This window comes from Lissotriton vulgaris, chromosome 2_1 (assembly GCF_964263255.1).
Source record: "Lissotriton vulgaris chromosome 2_1, aLisVul1.2, whole genome shotgun sequence".
Classification (NCBI taxonomy): domain Eukaryota; kingdom Metazoa; phylum Chordata; class Amphibia; order Caudata; family Salamandridae; genus Lissotriton; species Lissotriton vulgaris.
This window is the reverse complement of record NC_141687.1, coordinates 1,721,601,585-1,721,623,382: the sequence shown is the minus strand read 5'-3', so window position 1 is coordinate 1,721,623,382 and position 21,798 is coordinate 1,721,601,585. Positions and strand designations below refer to the sequence as shown.

Here is a 21,798-nt window from a genome sequence, read left to right as displayed (position 1 = left end):
CCGCACGTGGTCTTAAAAAACACTGCCCTTTGTCTCAAACCCGCCTCGCCGGCCTTTCGTTCCAATTCTTAGCTCAGTGGAGGGTTGCCTGTGGTGTGCGTAACCAGTGTGTTACAGGTGGCAATATCAGTTCTGTATCGCATCAATTCACCCACAGGCTACACAGGTCGCAGGTTTGACTCCATGCAGGGCAGTTTTGCTCTCTCATCCTTGTGGTGTAGATACCCGGAGGACTGAGGGACAAGCTAGTTTGTAGTGCGCGCGGTGTAAGCGCATGTCGTCATTTCTACTACTGCGAGTTGGATGAGGGCTCCGCTTGCTGCTGAGCCGTGCCCTTTGCAGCCCGCCTGGGAGGCTGCTGAATGGAGGTTTTGTGCTGGCGTGGCACGCAGAGGACCTCCCAGTGACTTTGAGGGGGCAAGGAGGGTTGGTTGTTCCCTGTGTCTGCACCCTGTGCCTGTGTCCACAGGGTGCCCCGGGTCCATGCGTCAGCCTGTGTGATGCGCAGTGTGTGTGTTTGGCTCGCACTGGCAGTGCACGCTGACCTCCCCGGGCGTCTGCCGCTCTCAGCCCCTCTCCCTCTGTTGCTGTGCCACCCTGGACCCTATTATTGCGACGCCCGCCCTTCCTGGCAGCCCCTGCTTGGCTTGTGGCCTGGGCCGGGCTCCCGGTGCCGGCTTTGCTGCATTCCGTCGCGTGAGCTGTCTCTGTGCTCAGACAGCTGCTGCTGGGGAGCGGGAAGGCTGCAGCCTTGTACCCGGGGCTACAGGGCCTGCCATGCACGTTCCAGGTGAGCAGAGTGCCGGGCTTATGATACCCTTCCCATGTGGCTGGACAACACCGCACCTGAGGGGGTCAGTGACTTATGGGTGCACCCTTGGGGCGTTTTGTCGTAGTTTTTGCATCCCGAGGGACCTCGGAGTCCCCGCTGCGCCGCGAGGCTTAACATCGCTAGTGATATTCTCTATATGTCATCAAATCTCGACAGCGATACTGCACATGTTTGCGCAGCCATCGCAGGCTGAGACCTAAAAAGAATCAAGGGCAGAGGATGCTGAAGAGCCAGCTGCCAAACAACAAAATCAGCGCTAATACAAACAGCAACAAAAAGGCAACAGAGACCCTCTCTGCTCACGTTTGTGCTCCAGTGTGTGAGCATACTAGCCCTAGTTCACAGCTTTTGTGATTGTGTTCTACTGAAGGTTCCTGAAGACGTGGCTTCCCAGGTAATAACTACAGCAAATGTGGAAAAATATTGCCCATGAAACTCACTTCCAAAGAAGGATCCAAACAACTGGCATTTTCAGATCAGGCAATCGACTTGAATTGGAGTCTAAAAGGCAAAACTGATGATGCCTTACTGAGTCCAAGGATGTATGCATGTGATGGAAGCACATGCTTGCTCAGAAATGCTTTCCAATAAGTGTGGTACTCTTTTTCAGAACGTTTCTTGGCATTAGTGTCCAGTTCTGGAACCATACAAGCTTTTTCAGCTTCTCCCCAAGATCTAGGAAGGCGACGTGCACAGGCCCGGAGATAGGCACTAAGAACCTCGGGTATCACTGCCGCCGCTTCTTTGAAGATAAGAGCCAACACAAGGAGCAGGCATGGAGCCTGGTGGCTGCAATACAGAGCTAAATAGCAAAAAGAGGTTAAGCAGCTTCACAAGGTATGGCACTGGGGCCTGTCCTGTAACTGAGGACACCAACCGCTGAGCAGAGTTTAAGACCCAACAATGATTGTGATATCTAGTGGTGAAGAGTCAGGGTCTAAGAGGAGGTAGTCATGAAGGCAGACACCTTAAGTACAAACATCTGAAAAGAAGTGAGCTGCTTCAGATCACATCTAGAGTAAGGAATCTGAATCGAACAGGGAACCATCCTGGGGGAGTTAATAGGAGGGATGTGGTGCCACAGAAACCCATTAACTCAAGATACCTTGTGTAACAAGTGTGCGCGTGCATGTTGCCACAAGAGGGCGGCGGTGTTCCATTTATTTCTATAATGCAGATAAAGGATCCAAAAAAGAACCAGCGCGCGCCTCGCACTGAAGTTAAAAAACAAGCTCTCAGCATTGCGTGGTGGAGGGCAGGGGAGCAGCATTGGGTGGCGGGTACAGGGGAGCGGCTTGGAAGCGGATTCCTATGAAGTCTGATGCCGAGGCTCAGACAAATGGTGGTGTGCGATGTGCGAAGTGGCTGGCGATGTGCACGCGCCTGGCTCACATGAACTGTACCCAATCCGTAGTTTGGGTAGACTTTTGAAAGCCTTACTATAATCGACAAACAAGCATTGCTAAAGCAATGCTGTAGTCGAGACCTAAAAATTGCAGCGATAGCTCTATTCTGTGTGCCACCAAATTCTGGGCCTGGGCTATCGACAGATGCCCTGTCAACCTCTGTACAAGAAGGAGCACTGTTGTCATTAGTAAACTGGCAGGTGTTAAGGCCATTGGCGTCTAGGAGCTCAATGAGGTGGCCATCCGTTTGCGCCTTTGGAGCTGCAATCCATGCAGTTCCCCCGCGTAACCTTGATAATTACTGGGTTCTTCACGGAGCACCTTTTGAGTCCGTTTGTTTGGTCCCTTTCAGCAGTGCAATCTGTAAGGGGCATTTGGCATGCATTTAACCCCAAGCCGACATGCTTCAGCAGCACTCTAAACTATGTACTTCCACAGAATCCTTCAACACAAGAGGTTAGACGGCCATACCAACATTTAGCCAACAAAAGTTCCATTATGGAAATGAAGCAGCTTAGGCAAGCGCCTAACTGAACTTACAACACTGCACCTTTTTCATCTGGTCACGAAAATCTGCCCTTCTCCACATCATACAAGCTCCTGGAGTCATCACAAACACAATATGGAACTAACGGCACAAAGTTAGCTGAATATTTTCCCATCAACAGAACATCTATATCCTCTCACAGATCTATGTATCAGAAACAGCACCTATCTTAGTCCTATCCAGCTAACTTTATACTTCATCTCACAAAATCAGGAACAAAAGCCATGTATTTGGGTTAGCGTTCACATTGCAACAGCACATTCATTTCAGGATATATGCATATCCATCGCCCTGCACAAACAGAACAAATTAGGCACATTCTCTGGCACCACCGAGTGCACATGGCAGTGCAGCTTAGTTGGCTAAGCTTTGTCACCTTGGGAGAACATACATATCCCCTCACTCCTTTCTAGAGGGGACCCCTGAATCAAACCAACCGGTGGTGGGTTCCTGACTGGTGAACACCAGCCTGGCACCACAAGACAAGTTTCTGGACCTCTGGGTGGGAGTCTTTGCTCCCTGGGCCCAGAAACAAAGATTTTCCTGGGCATAGGTGTTCACAGCTCCCCAGGTCAGGTAGAGCCATCTGTGGCAGGGGAGGTTCAAATGCCTTGCCGCCTTTGCAATGCGACCCAGCCTCTCCTGCTATTAGGAGCAGGCCTCCTTTCTGTCTCACCCCCTTTTCTGCAGGAAGACATATGAAAAAAAAAAAATCAGAACAGCCCAAAAGGTGTTTCCACTTCTGCCAACACCATCCCTCAGGTGTGGAATACGAGGTGAAGCCAACTCTTCAATGCCTGCCAGCAAGCAGATGGCAGTCACCCTCTAATCAGGTGCAAAAAGAACAATTGATGGACAGAATGCAGAATAATGTCATACATTCACCCCAGTACAGAGACATGGGCCTAAATCTATTGTTTTTTTGCTCACCATGCCATTCCAGTTTGAACCCACCCATGAGCAAATCAGTCTTGAGCCTGCACCCAGTGGGAACAGTCCAGCCCTAACTGCCAGGCTAGTTCCTCCCTGGACTGGAAACAAGCATCCTAGGACCGGTTTTGGGGTTTCACCCCACATCAGCCAGGATAGCTTGACTTCAGTGGCATTGAGAGCATGGGACCCATTTCTTGGGGTGACAAATGCAACAAGAACAATTGATAGACCGAACGCAGAACAATGTCATACATTCACCCGAGTACAGAGATCTGGGCACAAATCCATCGTTTTTTTGCTCACCAAGCCATTCCAGTTTGAACCCAGCTATATGCAAATCAGTCTTGACCCTGCATCCAATAACATGTGTATTTGTAAAGCGCACGTTCGCCCAAAGGTTTCTTGGCACCGAATTACAGATGTTTATTGTTGCCCCAGTCAATGGTACTCATTTTATCGACCTCAGATGGATGAAAGGCCGAGTGGACCCGCTGGGATTTGAACCTGTGACCATGAGGATGAACACAGGCCTCTGCAGTGGATGCATTAGACCACTGAGCCACCAGAACCGGCATGTTCAGCCCGAACTGCCAGGCCAAGTCCTCCATTGACTGGAAGCAAACATCCTATGACCGGTTTCGGGGTTTCACCCCTCTTCAGCCAGGATAGCTTGACTCCAGAGACATGGAGAGCACCGGACCCACATCTGGGTATACCCGTCCCACTTGGGGTGACCAATGCAAAAAGAACAATTGATGGACAGAATGAAGAACAATGTCATACATTCACCCCCAGTGTCTAAAAGAAGAGAGTAACCCTTTAACCCCAAGGGAACAGGGTAAGTGAAACAAGAAAATTACCTTGGTGGTACCTGGAATGGATTTAGTCTTATAGATAATCTATTGCTGTTGTCATGCTCACTTAAATTCACTCCTAGCTAGAACTCAAAGCCCTCATTCAACATAGTTTTCAGGACCCCACAAATAAGTATAACCACAAGAGCACTTACAATCTAAACATTAATCAAAACATAACATTGCCAAGGCATATATCTCATTTAAGTGTTTTATTATTCATTAAAAATAATTTCTTCTAAAAAGAACATCTGTTGATTACAATCGGTAATTGCAATTGCTTTTTCTTATAGTGTTAACCGCTGTCTTCAACACCTTCATCAGTTTTAACATACATCAAAGTATATAATACTATTAAAAATTGTTTAAAAAACCACAAGGTTAATACATGTCGACGCGTTTCGGTGGATCTTGCATATTCGCACCACTTTCTTCAGGACATTTAAAACACAATAATCTTCGTAAACTCCACTTGTGACCCAGGTTTTATATCAAGGTCCCCTATGTTCAGATTTGCAATATCCTGTTTCAGAGTAGGCTTTCCTGCGGGGAATATATCATTATCCCTCTTAGTCTGATGATTTTGCAGATTAATCGTGCTGTAATAGATTCTTTATTGGTATAGTGTTCGCCTAGGCAGTCGTTTTTCTTGCCGTTCTTTATTTAAGCAAGGTGGCACAGAGCAGTGCTACTTCCTTCACCCCTCTACTAGGATTTCATCAAATGTCCTATGTTCAGGATTCTCGCGTAGTCGTATTTCCTCTCCTGCTGCTGGTGCGAATATGCAAGATCCACCGAAACGCGTCGACATGTATTAACCCTTGCGTTTTTTAAACAATTTTTAATAGTATTCTGTACTTGGATGTATAATATTGTATGTTAAAATTGATGAAGGTGTTGAAGACAACGGTTAACACTATAAGAAAAAGAAATTGCAAGTACTGACTGTAATCAACAGATGTTCTTTTTAGAAGAATTTTTTATGAATAATAAAACACTTAAATGAGATATATTCCTTGGCAATGTTATGTTTTGATTAATGTTTAGACTGTAAGTGCTCTTGTGGTTCTACTTATTTGTGGGGTCCTGAAAACTATGTTGAATGAGGGCTGTGAGTTCTAACTAGGAGTGAATTGAAGTGAGCTTGACATCATCAATAGATTATCTATAAGACTAAATCCATTCCAGGTACCACCAAGGGAATTTTCTTGTTTCACTTGTGTACATACATTCACCCCCAGTTCAGAGATCTGGGCCTAAATCCATCGTTTTTTTGCTCACCATGCCATTCCAGTTTGAACCCAGCCGTATGAAAACCAGTTGTGACCCTGCGCCCAATGGCAATAGTACAGCCTGAACTGTCAGGCCAGGTCCTCCCTGAACAGCCACTGGATTCAAGCTATCCTGGCTGATGAGGGGTGAAACCCTGAAACCGGTCCTAGGATGCTTGTTTCCAGTCCAGGGAGGACCTGACTTGGCAGTTCGGACTGGGGTGAATGTTTTGATTTGTTCTGCATTCCGTCCATCAATTGTGTGTCTTTTTCACCCTCTAATCAGGGTCAGGGATTGTACCCACTCCCCCAAGTGGGGTGAGCACACTAAGGGTGTAATCACCCTAAGGATAGTAGCCCATTAGCTACTACCTTGAGACCCTATAAATGATAGAAATGTGTCATACAATAACTCGTAAACAGACAGAAAATTTTAAACAGCAGTATAAAAGAAGTGAAGATGTTTACATTGGATGGAAAATAGTTGATTTCTTTATCCCAACCGACCCTCACCTTGAGTATTGACGACACTCTAAGTCAGTGTCAGTGAAATCCAATCAGGAGCTTCAGGTATACTGGAAAGAAATATGGGCAACTATGAGGTTTCACAAGTATAGATCTCCCATTGCGCCACTCTATGATATGTAAAGGATATCCCTAAATCGACCTGTAAATTGATCGCTCTTGCTCTCCTGCAAGGCAAGTGTAGAATAACCATGAAATAGTGCTATAAGACTGTACCAACGTATGTCAACTGGCCAAAGGATCTTGCTGCCTGCAGCAAACTTGGGAATGTATACAGTGGACTATTCCCACCAGCATCCCACCCAAGAGATATATGGCCACCGCTCAAAAACTAACTCTTAAGTAGTACACTGTACACGTTAATCCAGGGGTGCACTATCATGTTAGTACGTGCTGTTACATATTAATACGCATCAGAATACATAAGATATTAAGAGAAATGTTGTCAAATGTGTGGAGTAATGATTGACTTCAGTCTGTTGCCTTGGAGTTGACCAATGTGAGTTTGAAGGAAGCTTTTGTAATTGCATTCATGATAAGGAATTGCCGCTTTGTTTTGATGTTGTAAAACCGATAATAAAGTCTAAAACAAATATGCAATACCGATCTAATGAGAGAACTTCAACTTATCACAAAATTTACTTATGTAGACAATAGCAGCGATTTTTATCCAGACTTACAAGTCAGAACAAGATGAATGATGTGCCGCAATATACTGCCCTTAATGGTGTACATCAGTGATACTCAAAGTATGGCCCGGGGGGGCGCAGGCGGCCCTCCTGATCTTCACATGAGACCTCCTGCTGAATTACTGCACTGGACTGCATTTTACTTGGGAGAGAACTAGCTTTCATCAATATATTAAATAAACAGGGAAGCGTTTATGTACAGTTTACTGAAGTAAAAGAAAAGAAGTAAATAGGGTATGTTGCAGCACATAACTTTAGAAACACTCATTTTCAAGACATCTTGCAACAAACGTTTTAAAATATGCCAAATTATCTTCAAAATACAAAAAAAGCGTATTTCATTAACATGCAGAAGTGTTTCACCTTAGTACATCAGATTATATCAGTGTATTGAGAAGTATTTTTTTTAAGAGAGAGTTTTCAAAGATGAACTAAGAAACTTTCACGCCTACACCCACCCTACAATAATGCCAAAGGTGACCTTAGAGGGAAGTCAGTTGTCACGTCGAACCTTCTGGTGGCTAGGGTTGTTATTATATATGGACAACATTATAGTTTCTTAAATCAAACACAAGAGAAGTTTTTGAACAGTGCATATCCTGAACGCATGTATTTTAAGGTACTCTTACATGTGATAATGACGAAAAAGGAGGCAAAATTAAATAAAACAATTGCCAAGGGTCACACAATGTGGCTAGTTGGAGAAACCGGGATTGATTCTGAGATTTCTGATTTCAAATTTTTAAAAATCCATTTATTTATTTTTGACATTTGTACAGCGCTCTGTTACCCGTAGGTGTCCTGGCGTTAAGTGTTACTCCTGAGATAGAGGCAGGTTAGGGAATCAGTTGGTAAACAGCCATGTCTTTAATGCTCTTCTAAAGGCCATGAGGTCCGTCAATTTTCTGAGAGCGTGGGGCAAGGCATTCCAAGCTCTGGCTGCGCCCAGCACAAAGCTTCTGCCTCCCCACCGTGTCCTCTTAAAACGAGGGATCACAATCAACCCCATATCGGCTGATCTAAGATTTCTCGTCGGATGGTAACAACAAAAGTGTCGCCGAAAGAATAAAGGTCCCTTGCCTTGTAAGGACTTAAAAACTAGGCATAGGGCTTTGAAAAGAATTCTTTTTCGCATTGGAAGCCAGTGCAACTTGACCAGCTCCTGAGACACAGAGACAAATTTAGGGATCCCCAAAATAAGCCTTGCCGCCGCATTTTGGAGTACCTGCAATTTGTTAAGTACCCCCTGTTGGGCACCAAGGAATAAACCATTGCAATAATACAACTTTGCCATGACCAGCGTTGTAACAACTGTTTTCCTGTCATTGTCGGGATGAGTGGAAGGACCTTGCGAATGGATTTAAGCAGATAGGCCACCGAAGAAGATAAAGCACTGACCTGAGGACGAAAGGTAAGATGATCGTCGATCAACACCCCTAGATTTTTTACCTTCGCTACTGGGGTGGGGGCATTGACCATCTGGTCTGGCCACCAGCTTGGGCTCCAGAAGTTGGTGTTTGAACCAAACACTATAACTTCGGTTTTAGCCGAATTCAATTTAAGGCAGTTAACTGCCATCCAGTTCCCAACCGCCAGCATGCACTCTTGGAAATTCCTAGCTGCCACTTCTTCCCTCCCTGGTAATACCGACACCACAATCTGGGTGTTGTCAGCATAAGATGTGAGATCAAACCCTTGTGCCCGAATTATTGGCGCCAGTGAGCTAACGTAAACGTTAAACAACGTAGGGCTCAAGGACGAGCCCTGAGGCACTCCGCAAGGCAGAATAAAGGGTTTTGACTCGTAGTCACCCAAGGCCACCTTCTGGACTCTGCCGGACAGGAAGGCTTTAAGTGTCTCAAGCGCTTTCCCTTGAAATCCGCAGGCCTTCAAACGGTCAAGTAGAATCCCATGGTGGACCGTATCGAAGGCCGCAGAGAGGTCCAGCAGCACCAGGGCTTTCATTCCAATCATTAATGAAGTTACTTATTTTTTACACTGGACTCTTCGAAGGTAGTGCTAGTAAGTAGGTAAGGCTTACCTTAAGGTGCGGTAGAGGGATAGCCATTCAAATATAGCATAACACAGTGTTGTCAAATCTATGACTCTTTTTAGAGACACAGGCCTTAATTTCGAGGGCAATATAGAATAAAAGCCCCAAAATAGCTCCATGACTCACCGACGACACAATGTCCATGATGCTCTTCCCAAATGCCAACCTTCCTCCCCACCCCCTTGACACCACTCTAGCAAAGCCCCTATCCCACCATGTGGCATCAATGAGGCCCTCGGACACAATAACACAATAGAGACCTTATTTTGTAGCCCAAGGGAAAATGTTTGCGAGTACCCATGGTGTAGATGTTAGCATTACTAACATGTTTTTATGCATCAAAACCACGCCTTTTCATGCACATGGATGGATGGGGAAATTCCAATTAGAGCACAGGAAAAATATGCTTCCCCCAAATGGAGCAGGGGTCAAACACATCAAGGCTACTGATGAAGTGGCTGCGGGCATGAAACTCAACCAACCAGAAGAATGGAAACTATGCTCAGCCCTCAGTTTAAGAATTCATCAGGCGGCACCTAGAAGAGGAATAAATATAAATACATTTTTTATACCGAGCCAAAACCCCACTGGGCAACTACACTAGGTGCTGAGATAAAACAGAAAGTTGCCTGAACAGGTTAAGAACCAAAATGGTAAAACAGTTGCAGAAGTCTAATATCATCCGTAACGGAGTTCCATCATAAGCTGGCTTGAAAAGATTTGGCCTGAAACGATCTGGCCCGACAAGATCTGGCCCCTGTCTTTTTCCTAATGTTTTTGGAGTACTAAGAGGTTTAAGCGTCATAAGCAGAAATGTATGACATGCAACTTATTTCAGAGCTTAAAGGAGTGCCTTCGAAGAATGTGAGGTTTTCTTTAATGTGGTTTGTAACAAAAGCCTTTTTTCTTGGTGCTCTCGATAGGTAATTTATGGGTCCTCTTAATGGCCTGTAACTTTATTCTATAAGCATCACTGAAATATTTCTGTCAGACATGCTTCATTTTCCCATACTTAACTCTGTAGTACCCTATGTACACCAGTAAAGCAACTCTCAGTCTTATTAGCCCTACTACGCCTAATATCTTTTATTGGACAAACTTGTCAATGAAGGTGGTAAGTAGGTTGTTATATTAATCCACCAACAGAAGAGAGTTGCCTGAGTACAGGCATATAAACAGTTTCTCATTAATAATGTGTGCCAGATTTGCTGCCCCTAGTTCTCTGTAATTAGGAAACGCTATTATATGAGGTTTACCAGGTTTCTTGATCACACTGCATGCTAAAATGTGAAATGAAATTAGATGATGGTCTGACAAATCCACAGGCATGATTTTCCAATACCAGACACCAACCCAAGTACCCAATCAAAATATGGCCTTCACCATAAGTGGAGGATCGCAAATTATGTTAAAATAGCAGCCCCAAGGGTGGTCATTAAGTTCCCAACTGCTTTGTCCAGACGTCTCTAAACCATTAGTGGAAACCACTTAGAACAAGCATATTCCATTTTTGGCGTGCAAAGGGACAACAAACCTCTAACAGAGCACTTTGAAATTCTTCATTGAACTCTTGAGGATGATAAACAAACAGGTTACACACAAAAAGTATTGCAGAGGTACAACTACATAATCATATGCTCACGTGAATTATATTTGAAAAGGAACTAAATAGGGAATGAATGTTTCCCAATAAAAAATAAGCATTTCTCTTCTTATCACGGCCTGCCAGGCAAATTAGCCTGATTGTGGGGCCAATCATGGGGCCCATACCATAAGCAAAAGATCTGAGCCAAATACTTGGCCTAACCAAGTTTTGGTAATCGTTAACACTTAAGATTTATAATTGCAAACGAAATCATGCATTCCATATAACACATTTAAAGTTAAATTAATCCTTCTCCTTCCTTACTAAATTATTGTGGCACATGCCAACAGGTTGCTCTGTTCTTATAATCTAATTCCAAGACACTGGATTGTTATACTAGTATCTGTGCCATTTACCAATCATCAACTGCAATATGACAACACTACACATAACTGCATCGGCATACGTCTCTCCTCGAGCGTTCGATGGGTGTCGTCCATTTTTAATCTTATGATCTCAGCTGCAGTAATACAGTGTTACATCGTGATTCAAACTACGACGCTGAAGGATTAAGCACTTCCGGGATTAGCGAGAAAAAGAAGATCGATTATGCGTGCAAGAACAATAGTTGGTGCTAAGAGTTAACAAATAACGTGGGTGAAATAATGAAGGCTGAACAGTAAGTATTGTGCCAGGATCCTTAATAATGTCGAGAACAAATGTGTTTGCTAATATGGAGAGAGAAGGGGTCTGACTGATCATATACTATCCAAGACTGGCTACATGCACATATCGGGGAGGCGTTTGGGGAAAACGGAACAATGTGGGATTGAACTGGAGCCTACACAAAAGCAAAGAACTAAGCCGAACTAGCAGGGAAAGGTAAGAGGGTATTTCTCCAGTCAGGTACATCGACCAGTGTGGATGGGAGAGAACTAACCAAGTAATCAGTGTGGGGGGTATTAAATGATGCACTATGCAGAAAGTAATTGACAATATAACATCACTTAAAACTCCGCTCAGGCAACTGAAAACGTAGGAGTAGATGTGCTTCTCATTTTCACAAGAAACATCTTCCTAGAAATGCAGTCCGGGAGGTACCCTCACAGTGCCAACGAAACACTGCAATATCAGAAGCAGGGGCCTCTTATTCCACCATCAAAATCCCCATCCTCAACCGAGAGAGGAACGAGATATTCACACATCTCTGATGAAAAGCACTTTCGCACAATCAATGGGGTGAAAAAATGCAACACCACAAGACCTCGGAGCTCATGAGTTTCTTGTGTCAGGCAGAGACGGCAACACTGTCATAGCCCTGGTCCTAACGAACACATGTACGGTGTACTTGCTGGAGCGAAACTCAAGAAAACTAGCACAATGTATTGCATTTATGCCATGCAGTAGGTAGAAATTACGGTGCATAACAGGGATGACCTTCACAGTTAAGTCAGGTAGCAGACCCTGCCCCCCAACTACAACAATAAGTATGTGACAGGTTAGACACAAGTACAGTGATTCAGAGGTATGTCAGACAGCACAGCATTAAACCGTAACACTGGGAGCAAAGTCAAAGTTGTATTAGGCAGGAGGCACAGTATGTTTTCAAGTGTACCAGACTCCAGGCACGATATGTTACAAATATGCCAGCATATAAAATATGTGTTACAACATGTCCCTCCCAGCTGTCAATATATTTACCACAGTTAAGTCAAGCAGCAACCACAACCTATGACAGTTTTACCAGGCAGCAGACACAATAGGTTCCACTGGTATGTCATGCAGCAATGATAGCGCTTAGAAGGTGTGTACGGAACTAAACACACCATCTTTTAAAGCGGCATCAGGTAGTATGAACGGTATGTCATAGGTCAACCACATGTACAGTGCATCACAGTGACTTTAGACTGGAGGACCCTAAACAGTAAGCGTGTGGCACTGTTTTATCAGTCATAAGGTACAGTGGCTGTCCATTGTATGAGTCAGCTTGCACAGTGTGTGGCACAGCTATGTACATCTACATGCACAGTATCTGTTGTCATTATGTCAGACTACATACACGGTATGAGCTTACAATATATAAGTCAGAAGCAGTATGCATTAAAGGTATGCCTGGATTTTTAGCAAAAACACCACGCATCTCATTTGTGTCCGGATCTAGAAGTATAGCATGAGCAAAACAAGTAACCAAATATTCACAGTGATAGATGAGCTGAATATGCTACATCCACGTCAGGCAATTATATACAAAGAAATGTTTTACTTTACCAATGTTTTTCTAACAGTTGTTGATAACATAGTTGCTTGTCTGAGATATGCCAGACTACAGACTGTTCTGTTCAATAGTTACGTCAAGGCTACTGAAGAAAAGACCCCAACACATAAGGTAATACAGTATTACACTATCAACTCAAAATGGTGTATTTGATAAAACCCCTCAAGATAACTAGCATTATCTACCTTTATCCTCAGGTTCTACTACCTTCTAAACCCAATGCATTTTCACGTTTCACTCATGTTTCTCTCCCTGCAACCCTAACTTTCTCCAGTCTCTACGATCTTTGCCCCAACCCCTGATCTAGTCACTTTCCCGAGCTCCAACTCTCGCTTGGTATAACCCCATGTTCAACTTTGTCGCCCTTCTCAGCTTCTTTGATGCTACCCAGCATCCCTCTTTCCTTTCATGCCTAGTAACTCATCTGCCTTGCACACTTCTCGAATCTTCCTCGACCATGCTTTCCCCATATATTTTTCTTTAGCTCTCCTGAAACTCTCCTCAGCCTCTAATGTCCCTGATGTCCTCTGAACCCTGGCTACCCAACCTCTGCACCCTTGCATCCTTTTAACCTTTTTTTACCACCTAAGTTCACATTCTAAGCCTATACTCAACCTGTCTGCTAAGACTTCTTAACTCATTCTCAACTCTTCTCTCTGCCCACCCACTCATTTTGCTCACCCCAGCATTCTACCTCTCCATTCTCAGCATCTGTTCTGCCATTACTTCTCCCAGCCTCTCTTCTCTTCCTTGTCATGATCTCTTTCCTCTGCTCACTCCCACCTAAATGTTGCCTCTTCCCTTTCTCAGCCACTTCCATTCCAAACCTCCCTTATCTCTCCACTCACCCCATCAACCAGTCCATGGCGGCTCCTCTGCTCCTGTCTCAGCTCCGGACCGGCCGGAAGTAAACACAATACAGCAAACCCCCCCCACTCCTCGTGGACCCCGCCCCTCACCATCTGCTTCCGTCCTTCTAACGTCATGAACTACTCATTCGAGGCTGCCAACAAAAAGGAAGGACTGGGAGAGGGGGGACTGGGGCATTCGCTGTTAAAGAAGAAACACTGTCGCAGCCATGTCATCATGTTTACGGCGACCTCGTGCAATTATTGGTCGGAAACATCCGCCACTAATTACCCAATTATTTTGTATTACAACATGCGATCATATTTGATATTTCTCAAATGTAGCTCAATTCTAGAATCATAGCCTATATATAAAGTTTAAAAGAACTAAAAGATTTATTTTTAGAATTTTCGAAAATAAAATTGTTTGTAAATATTTTAAACATTCACTTTTGTATTTATCATTGTATTTTTCTCTCGATAAGACTCCATACATGAAAATATACGTTTTTAGATTCTAACTCGGCGGATTCTGTTCTTTCATGCGCAGTGAGCAGTGGCCGTTCAATTTTTGGCCGTCTTCTATACCCACAGACAAACTGTTCCTTTGCTATTTTTCGAAGGTTAGTAAAACACTTCTCAGCTTCTTTGCAACCGAGGCATGCCGGTAATTGTAGTTTCTTAACTTTGATACGCCCCTTTACACAACACTGCTGGAGCATGCATCAGCACTCTAGGTATTGTAGACTAACCACGAGCAGCACCGTAACATAAAACGGCGTGTAACCTCACTATACTCTAAGTGATGTATGCCATACGTTATCTCTGAAGAGAGACTCGCTACACAATGGCATACAGCTATTGTGGCAAATGAATAGACAGTTTCTTCTCTAGCAGTGAACCTACCGCTTCGCAAGGCCCTCTGGGAAATGTATGCCGGGCATTGGACATCGCCTCCAATCTGAAGGTGAACGTTTTTGAACACGAAATGTGATCGCTATGCCCTCTGTGGTCTGGAGGCATAAGTGTTCCTAGATACCCTCATCGACGAGGTCTAAAGTGCCCGCTCTGTGGAATAGTAACTCAGAAGAAGAGTACAGATCATTGTTTTCTCTTCCCTGAAGGTTAACTTTGGCACGAACAATCACTTGGGAAACGTAGTCCACTGTATCATTGCAATCCAATTGGGAGATGCAGTCCAGACATGGGAGAGCGCTTTTCTTAAAGTTAATGCGTCGCACTGGCCAGAATAAGGAAACTCATGTGTTGAAGGTGTATTATGAGAGCGCATGCAACTTGAACAGGGCTTTAAGTGGACCGGGTCTGAGCACCGGCAGTTTTTTTAAGGAGGCCTCGAAACGGGTCTCTATCGGGCTCTTCTTTTGTGCCCTGGCACAGGAGGTCAGTTTTTTTTAGCGTTATAGGGGAAGGGAAATCCTTTAAGAAGTCATGTTCTCTCTGGATTTCTCTTCTCTTTTTGAAACCCAGGAGCAGCAGCATTGTCATAATGTCACCAGGGCTTTATGTGGAAGCTTTTTAAATTTAGTATGCAAGCCACAGTTGTTGCTTATTTATCTTGTGCAACTAACAACCATTGACAAAGCAAATAGTCCTGACTTGTTGTAAGTATGATGTTACTTGAGTATCATATATCTGGATGCAATGACGGGAACAACAAAATTCCAGGCGGGCGGCACACTATGCTAAGCACACACTTTTAGCTTATGTGTTTTTAAGTCACGCCATTAATTACATTGGCCACGCCCCCTTGAGACCCCCCCATTTTTTTCATCCCACTTAAAGCCCTGAACTTGAATGTATTAGTTAATACTTGAAATTTTCTTTCCTCTCTTCAAACCTCAATCATCGGCTATGATGAGTTGCTGCCAAGCGTACCAAATGCCACGTGTAATACCTTCAACTAGTCCCGGTATTTTAAATAACTGCGTTGCGCATCATTGGCTTTTAGTTTGCCTTCAACCTTTTAGATATGAACCACAAAATACAAGCATGCATGGTCCTTTTGTATAAAAGGTGTGACATGTTGTAGGGAAGTGTAGCATTTTCCCAACCCAGGAGCTTTCAGATGATTTACGCTATCAAGTATTCTTTTATTCCTCAGGATACACGCACATAATGTGCATTACATCATACTTCACATTAACTACACCCGTACTTCTTCCCACATATCACATGTTTCCTCTCCAGAATCCGCCCAGAACCACAACGGCCCTAGAGCGCATAATATCAATATGCTACATCTCCCTCATCTTAAAGAAAAAGTGTCAGACCACTTAAATCATATTTCCTCAGTTAGTCTTCAAGGTGCTCATACTTATCTGCCAGGTAGGGTGACCTGAGTTGATCGAGGTCCACCTTGATCTGGCAACAGTGACACAGATTCAGACCACTCTTGCCTGCCCGCACAGATTAGGGAAAGCAGAAGCACAGGAGCTCTGCAACATGGATGGGGAATGATAATTGAGAGCGGAGTTTATAAACACGCTCCAGGTGGACCCTGCTGCCTACATTGGGCCACTCTGATATCTACTAAGTCTAATGTGTGGCTGGTATCTGATATTTTACTCATAATAGCAGAGTGACTCACACTTTTTTGGTCCTGATGAACGAATGCACTCGAATTTCATTAAGTCCTCTAAAGCAGAACCAGTTGACCACTTAAGATAGGGTAGTTTTATCACCTCCTGTCTGCTCGTGATTTTTAACCCTATCCAATGGGCCCACAGAACAAAAGGACAATGCCCACCATAAGATAGTTTTACTGACATTTTACATGATTGTGCACTCTGCCCCTCTCTCTAGAATATTATCATTGCTCATCTTCATCTTGAATCAAAAACACCGCTGCTCCTCCCCTCTTGATGCTGGGGAGTTGTAGCCCACACTAGGTATACCTTGCATTCTTGTATGAGGCGGGAACCCAATGATGAAGCATGTCACCTTCGGGTGAGTGAGAGTTCTCATCCTAACAGCATAGTGCTCTTTCTTTGTTTTCTATCAATATTTCAGGTATTTTGTGTCACCAGACGTACAACGGTGTGTGAGATTGTATTGGTATAGGTGCAGTATGTTGCTGGTAGTGTTAATGCTCCGTCTCAACCCTTTGTGTGTTATTAGATGAATTACGCCACACAGGAGCTACTATCAAGTATTCCTTTATTCCACAGCATCCACTCACTCACCCACTGCACATCACATCATACTTCACATTAACTACACCCTAACACCTCCCCACAGTACAGTTGTTTCCTCTGCAGAGTCCGCCAGAACCACAACAGACATAGAGCGCATAACATCAATATGCTACATCTCCCCTATGTTAAAGAAAAAGTGGCAGACATCATTAAAATCCCATTTCCTCAATTAGATCACTTGCACTTGTCTGCCAGCTAGGGTGATTTGAGATGATTGAGGTTCACCCTGATTGGGCAACGGCGACGCAGGCTCAGACGCTTAAGCCAGACCTGCTGGCAGGGTTGCCTCACGCATGATTTCAGAACTCTACAAGTGTTTCGGTAAGTATTTGAAATATGATGTGTCCCGAGAGCTAGATTGTCCAGGACGATGTACTATCACCAAATGTCCCTTGCATGCAACAACCTGTAACAGATCAGCAGCAAAAGGAGTGTCAGTTTTATGTCCTCGTCTCTTCTAAACCAGTACCTAGTCTACTTTGTCAAAGGCTATCTCCTGGGCATGGTGACGTCGATCTGCATACGTTTTCATTTTCCATATCCGAGTCGCATCAGTGTCTCGAAACTTGTCAGCGTTCACTGATCGATCTGGGGTCCAATGAGGTAGTTTTGTTCCAATGGCTCTTGCAAATAGCAAGGTGGCTAGACTGTCACCAGCTGTGGAGTTGATCGATAGGCACAGAAGACCGGACCCAGAGCTTGATTCCCTCCATGGATGTTCTTTGAATGACCCTCTTGAGGATGCCAATAAATCGTTCAACTACACCATTGGCCTGGTGTCTGACGTTGAGTTGGACAAGCAAATTCTTTGAATACTTTGCTGTTAAAGGGCGGACTGTTATCAGATTTGAGAATTTCAGGGATGCCCTACATTGCAAAGATGTCATTTAGCCCTTCTGTGACTTTGTCATGGGTTGTCAAAGTTAGGTCTGCTGCCAAAGGAAAGCTTGAATATTCGTCTATGACTTCTGTGTGATAGTGACCATTTCCTAAAGGCCCAAAAAAGTCAACTGCAACCCTCTCCTAAGCATGGGCAGGAAGTTCAGACATTGTCACTGGGTGCTGCATCACCGCAGGGGACAAACAATTGTAAATGTGGTAATCCTTCAACACTCCATCTCTTAAGGCTCTTTTAGTGGCTACGATACCACGGTGTCCTTCATGTGCCAACTCGATGACCTACTGTTTTAGACTTCCCGGTATGACAATTCTTGAGCCTTGCAGCATTACACCTCTTTGGGTGACCTTGTAACTAACTCTGTACAGTTTTTGAACTTTTGGAATTCAACATCATTGGCAAGAGGCAGGGTACTTCTCCGTCCAGGAGTGAGTGGTGATGAGTTCTTTGATTATGGTCATGTCCTTCTTTGTATTGTTGGCAGCAATGATTTGTTCCACAGACAGAGCTTCTCGTGTGCTGGCTATCACAAAAAAGTTGAGATATGCTTCAGCTGTCCTTAATGTAGAATTGTGACGAGATAGCGATACTTGTGAAAAGTAATCTGCTGTGTTCTGATCCTTCCCTGGCTTGTGCACAATCTCGTAGACATACTCTTGCAGTCTTAGCATTCACCTCTTGATGATAGGGGCCATCTTAGCCTTCGGGTTTCCAGAAATTGTAAGCAAGGCTGGTGATCCATGATGACGATTAAATAGAGTAAACGTTTGCTCCATGTGTAATAAGAATCTAGCCCACATTTAGGGTACTCATGATCACTGACTTGTCTCTCATTTTACTAATAGCATTGTCATCGGAGCAGAAGTGTTTCTCAGTTCGGGTTTAAACGCTCACTTTTAATAAATATATTACTGAACCATGATGTACGGGTTTAAACGCTCACTTTTAATAAATATATTACTGAACCATGATGTAGTAGCGCATTGTCATATACAGACAGTAAATTTCCAAGAACTGGCCAAAAATCTTCCCACTACCATAAAGCTTTACTGATGCAACTATATAGTGTATTAACAATAATCTGTGAAAATTGGGTTTCAGAAACATATTTATCATTTTCATATCACCAAGTAAAGTGTTCCGATTTGTATTTCATCCTATTAAAATATTTTTTTCATCACACAGAAGTCCAAAAAATGGGCTTTCACAACTACTGAAATATATTTAGAAATGTTTGTACAGTTGACTTATTATCTATTTAAATGTGTGTTAGGGAAACTCAGAGACTCTACATCCTTTCATTTCAAACTTCGTATAGCAGATCAAACAGTTCGCTTTATTAAATCCTGGAACTCTGCAGTCAGAGGAGGAAAAGTAATTGTAAACTGACTTCTGAACTCTGTCTCAAACACAGAGTAAACGTGACAAGATATAAACAAGATTTAAAGGCATCCTTCACTTTCTGACTGAAAAGAACACTTGTTCTTTGTCAACTCTTCAGAACAGGCTACTAGGTCCTAAGTATATCTCAACCTGATAAAATCTGACTCACCATAGTGAGTTGATGAGTAGATTTTTCAAGGCCTGAATACTATAGGTGAAACCTGTGGCATGGGACAGGTGAAGCATTCAATGATGTCATGTTTCAAGGATATTTCTAACTCTTTTTCTACAGCTTCTTGTAGATAAAGAACAAATCTACGGTGTCACAGAGCTACAGGGTGAATATCTTCATTGATATGAAGCTGTTCTTTCATTTTCTTGAGCTTTTCTAGGCCATAGACCAATGGTGGAACAGGCCTGTGATCTCCAACTGAGCACAGAGGTTGTAGTTTTTGTGATATCAACCCCATGTCAGCAGCAGTGGCAAAACTGAGCAAGCAGGCACTTGACAAAGTCCTTTGTAGAACGTGAATGGTGGCTCGCACCAATGTCTTTTTGTGTTTTATTGTTGCTGTGAATGACCCTTCGCTATTTAGTGGCTCAGTAGCAGCCCAAGTATAAACCTTTGTACCTGACGGAGTGAGGCGAGGCACATGGGATAGGCTGTTAAACGTTTCCTCTAGCACAGAGGTCTTCAATCTGTGGGGCGCGACCCCCAGGGGGGTCGTGGAGTCCTTGGAAGGGGGTCGCCGATTCTGCCAGAGCACACAGTTCCTGGCGGCTGATCGAAGGCCTCACCGAGGTGTGAAAAACATCAACGCCTCATTAACATGTAAAAGGTCTTCTAAAGACCTGTCAAGTACTCGGGTGTGGCTGTGTGTGTGTGTCCCTGAAGCCGTTTCTGGGGGAGGAGGAGAGGTGGGGGGGGGGGCGGAGGGGGGCTGGGGGAGCAGGCTGTAGTGTAGCCCTTTGAGGTCAATGCATATTGCACGCCTGGAGCTGTGAGTCCAATGACACGTCCCCCGCCCCCAGCAGGGAGGCACAGAGATGCCCTTCCATGATCGGGAAAGAAGGTAGAAGAGCAGAGAGATACTGACTCCCCCCCATGAGAGAGGCACAGAAAAGGTGGGTGGATGAATGATGGGTGGATGGATGGATGTAAGGATGAAGGATGGAAGGATGTGTGAAAAGTGGGTGGATGAATGATGAATGGATGGATGAAAGGGTGGATGGAAGGATGAAAGGATGGATGGATGAAAGGGTGGATGGATGGAAGGGTGGATGGTTGGATGAAAGGATGGAAGAAAGGGTGGATGGATGGAAGGATGAAAGGGTAGATGGATGAAGGATGTATGGATGGACAAAAAGGTTGTATGGATGGATAAAAGGTTGCATGGATGAATGATGGATGGATGGATGGATGTGTGAAAAGATGGGTGGATGAATGATGGGTGAATGGGTGGATGAATGATGGGTGAATGGATGGATGAAAGGGTGGATGGATGGAAGGATGAAAGGGTAGATGGATGAAGGATGTATGGATGGATAAAAGGTTGTATGGATGGATAAAAGGTTGCATGGATGAATGATGGATGGATGTGTGAAAAGATGGGTGGATGAATGATGGGTGAATGGATGGATGAAAGGGTGGATGGATGAAGGATGGATGTATTTATTTTATTTATTTATTTTATTTTATTTTAGCTGTTTTATAGCGCGCTCAGTTACTACCAGAGTGTCCTGGCGCGTGAAGAGAAAAACAAGCAGGTGACCAAGAGAAAGAAGGTTGAAGTTCATGTTTCTTTTTTTTTCTTTCAGTTTTTATATAAGCTAATAAGCAGTTCTGAAGAGATATGTTTTAAGTGCCTTCTTAAATGATACAAAATGTTCAATTAATCTCAGGGAGTGGGGGAGAGTGTTCCAAGTCCTAGCCGCGGTGACAGCAAGCGACTGGCCTCCCAAACGTACTCGCTGAAATCGGGGCACTCTTAAAAAGTTGCAATCAGCTGAGCGTAATGCCCGAGTGGGGACATAACGGTTAAATCTTTTCCTCAGATAGGAAGGCCCAAGATCATGAACTGCTTTAAAAGCTATGGTAAGAATTTTAAAAGTTATCCTCTGTGCTACTGGCAGCCAGTGTAGTTCCTTCATGTGAATCCGAACACTTTCTCTACACGGCACATTGCACAACAAGCGTGCAGTCGCATTCTGGATAATCTGAAGCCTTGCGATTAAAAAAGCCGGAGCTCCACACAGCAGAGAGTTGGCATAATCGAGCCGAGATAGAATAAGGGCCCTCGCAACCGACTCTCTTGCTGAAGATGGTAGGTAAGGAAAGATCTTTCTCATGGCTTTTAAGGATCCGAAGCACACCCCAGCAAGTCTTTTTATGTGTGCTTCAAATCGCAGATCCTCTCCAAACCAGACTCCCAAGTTCTTAGCAGGAATATTAACGGAGCTTGGCTGGGGAAAATCGGAAGGCCA

The 21,798-nt window shown here is 44.1% G+C and overlaps 1 protein-coding gene across 1 annotated transcript in view; it reads right to left on the bottom strand.

Moving 5' to 3' along the window:
• Positions 1–13,951, bottom strand: part of MOB2 (MOB kinase activator 2) — a 334,675-nt gene extending 320,724 nt beyond the window's left edge. Inside the window, exon 1 of the mRNA XM_086957727.1 lies at positions 13,819–13,951. Within this exon, the coding sequence (XP_086813853.1) occupies positions 13,819–13,835 (17 nt within the window). The 5' untranslated portion in view covers positions 13,836–13,951. The remainder of the gene's footprint in view (positions 1–13,818) is intronic.
• Positions 13,952–21,798: the final 7,847 nt, after the last annotated feature.